The sequence below is a fragment of the Daktulosphaira vitifoliae genome, unplaced genomic scaffold (assembly GCF_025091365.1).
Source record: "Daktulosphaira vitifoliae isolate Bord-2020 unplaced genomic scaffold, ASM2509136v1 Scaffold_175, whole genome shotgun sequence".
Lineage (NCBI taxonomy): Eukaryota > Metazoa > Arthropoda > Insecta > Hemiptera > Phylloxeridae > Daktulosphaira > Daktulosphaira vitifoliae.
Window position 1 is genome coordinate 8959 of NW_026099743.1, and position 2657 is coordinate 11615.

The 2657-nt window shown below is 49.4% G+C and overlaps 1 protein-coding gene across 1 annotated transcript; it reads right to left on the minus strand.

Annotated features, from left to right (window-relative positions):
• Positions 1–355: 355 nt before the first annotated feature.
• Positions 356–1570, minus strand: LOC126909193 (uncharacterized; the record flags this gene model as incomplete). Its single annotated transcript, XM_050691612.1, has 1 exon — positions 356–1570. A coding segment is annotated over exon 1 (1215 nt), but the record flags the coding sequence as incomplete, so codon positions are not given.
• Positions 1571–2657: the final 1087 nt, after the last annotated feature.

A 2657-nucleotide genomic window follows, 5' to 3' on the forward strand; every position in this document is an offset into this window, starting at 1 on the left:
GGAGATAAATCTCCGTTCAGCACGAGACACTTCTCGATTCTCCACACGAGTAGTCTTTCCATTTGATAGTGTTAATCATTCTATATTAATAAGTAAATTAAGTGCTNATTCTTGCCAGGTCATTGAGTAGGCACAATGGTCTATAGGATGAAGGAACTAGGGCTGGCTTGTTACCCTTCCTTAACAAAACCAGACGGGCCTGTTTCCAACGAACAGGGAATACTCCCTCCACCAGACATCTATTAAAAAACCGATGAAGTATATGCTGGTCTACAGTATGAACCGCCGCTAGTATCGCATTAGTAATACCGTCAGGACCCGGCGCCTTCTTCTTCCCCTTTACGAACTGCATTACCTCATCGACTTCTTCGGCCGAAAAAGGTCGCACCTCGAATTGAGATGGAACAGCCAGCGGAACAGGTAACATAGCGGAGTGATCTGGAAAAAGCTCTCTTGCCGTTTCTTTAATTAGGGCACAATCCATTCTCTGTGTCTCCAATCCACCTTTCAGTTTCCCCATCACCAGCCTATAAGGCCTACCCCATGGGTCCTTGTCGATCATTTTGATAAGTTCTTGCCAACACTTCCTCTTGCTATCGCGTATCGCCAACTTTAATTTTTTCCGTGCTTGCTTGAGGTCTTCCTTTAGGCGGTCAAGCTCCTCCATAGATGCTTTCCCCCGCAGAAAGTCAGAGCCTGCCCTAGTAGCTGCCCTCCTGGAGTGGATGCATACTCTCCTCAGTTCAGCGATAACACCACTCCACCAGTATGCCGGAGGTTTCCCGTGAGGAGGAAGCTTCCTTTTAGGCAGCGCAAGGTTGCAAGCGGCGTGTACCTTACTCTCGAATACATCCAGCATGAACTCCAAGGAAGTGTCCTGATCACGAAGTCCATGTCCAGACCAGAGATACCCAGTCCTAAAAATCTCGATGTCCAACCCAGCTGAGTCCCATCCAACTACATTTGGAAAGTGGTTCGCCTCATTCCGCTTCCCATCCTGTACGACAAAGGAGACATAATTATGGTCCGACCAATTATCAATGTCGACGCGAACCCTCCAGTCGCTAAGTTTTCTAAGCATGCTGGAAGAAGCCGCCGTAACGTCAACCACGGACCCTCTACCGATGCCAACGAAAGTTGGTACCGACCCTTTGTTAAGTACCGTGAGATTGACACTAGAGAATAAATCATATAGCGCCTCCCCTCTTGAATTGGTCAGCCAGTCTCCCCACGCTGCGGATCTGGCATTAAAGTCTCCCGCCACAATAATGTCATTACCGAAGCCGCGGCGCCGGATGCTGCCCTCAAGTCTGTGCAGGGAATCCTCGTACTGCTGCATGTTCGTGTTAGGCGAAATATAACAGCTGTAAACAACGATAGAGTTTATCTTGGCCGCAACAAACGATGTGTCGCGTTCTATTCCAGAGACTGAGATGCGGTCTCCAAAGACGCCTAAGGCTGATTTCCCTGCTACCATCCAGCCCCCGACTCCATCGATCAGACCGTGGTGATCCGAGGCGATAACCACATCAATATTTTCGTCATGAATCTGCTGTCTTAGAAGATCCATCGCCCCTCTGCAGTGGTTGAAGTTCCCCTGCAAACAATGAATGGTGTTCGAATTCATTGATTCGAGCCACCCACCTTCCGGCCACCGTACCCCGCTTCATTCTCATTACCCTGCCACAAGGCAGACTCCTTGATGAGGGTATTCTTAAACCGTTCCCTCTCCTCCATCGTTGCGTTACAGTCGGCTACCAAGTGACCTTCCTTGCCGCAGCCCCTGCAGCAGTTAGCCCGGTCCATGCCCTTACACTCCCTAGTGTCATGCCCGTTGGCCAAACATCTAAAACATCTTTTGATGTCTGTCCATATGCGCACTCTGCACGACACGAATCCCACACAAAGTCGCCCGCGTTCCAACACTTTTTCCGCAAGTTCAGAGTCCAACGTCAAGATTGCCATTTTCTGTCCCCTAGGCATGGTCCGTAATGTTACCTTGATAGTTGTGGTTCCCACTATGTTAGTCACCGCTTCCACTACCTCTTCTTGCTCCACCAATTCATCTAAACCAAACACTCCTATCCTCGTGCGCTGCTGCAGTGTGGACACCGGTACACCGATTCCCACTGCCCGCTGCACAGCCGCACTAATCATGTCAACTGTCCCACAGCTTCTGTCCACCTCCAAAAGTAAATGCCCAGCCTCAGTTTTGCGCACCGCAGTGATTGTGGTCGCGTGTTCTTTCATGGAGGTCTCTGTCCTAATCTTCTTCAACACCTCCGCATAAGGAACCGTATCTGTCCTTATTATTACAGCAGGTGGTTTTTTCTTCTTCTTGATGTCACTTATTTTGTTCAGCTTCTTGGATGACCTTTTGTTGACGACTTCCACCCAAGCGTTGACCTCCTCTTGACTCTTGCCCGCCTTACCGTGAACCACTGGTTCGTTCAAACTCACGGGTAGCTGGCGTCCAGATATTGCCTGTTGGACTTCACCAATCGCCTCCAGTATGCAGTCAAGTTTATTTTCTACTCCACTTGCCATCCCATTGCCTCCCTGAATTATGGTCTTATCTAAGCCTTCGGTTATTTTCCGCTGCCAAGTTCCCCTGGTCCTCTCCGCGAGGTCCCTCGTCTCTTTCAGTTTTTTAAAAA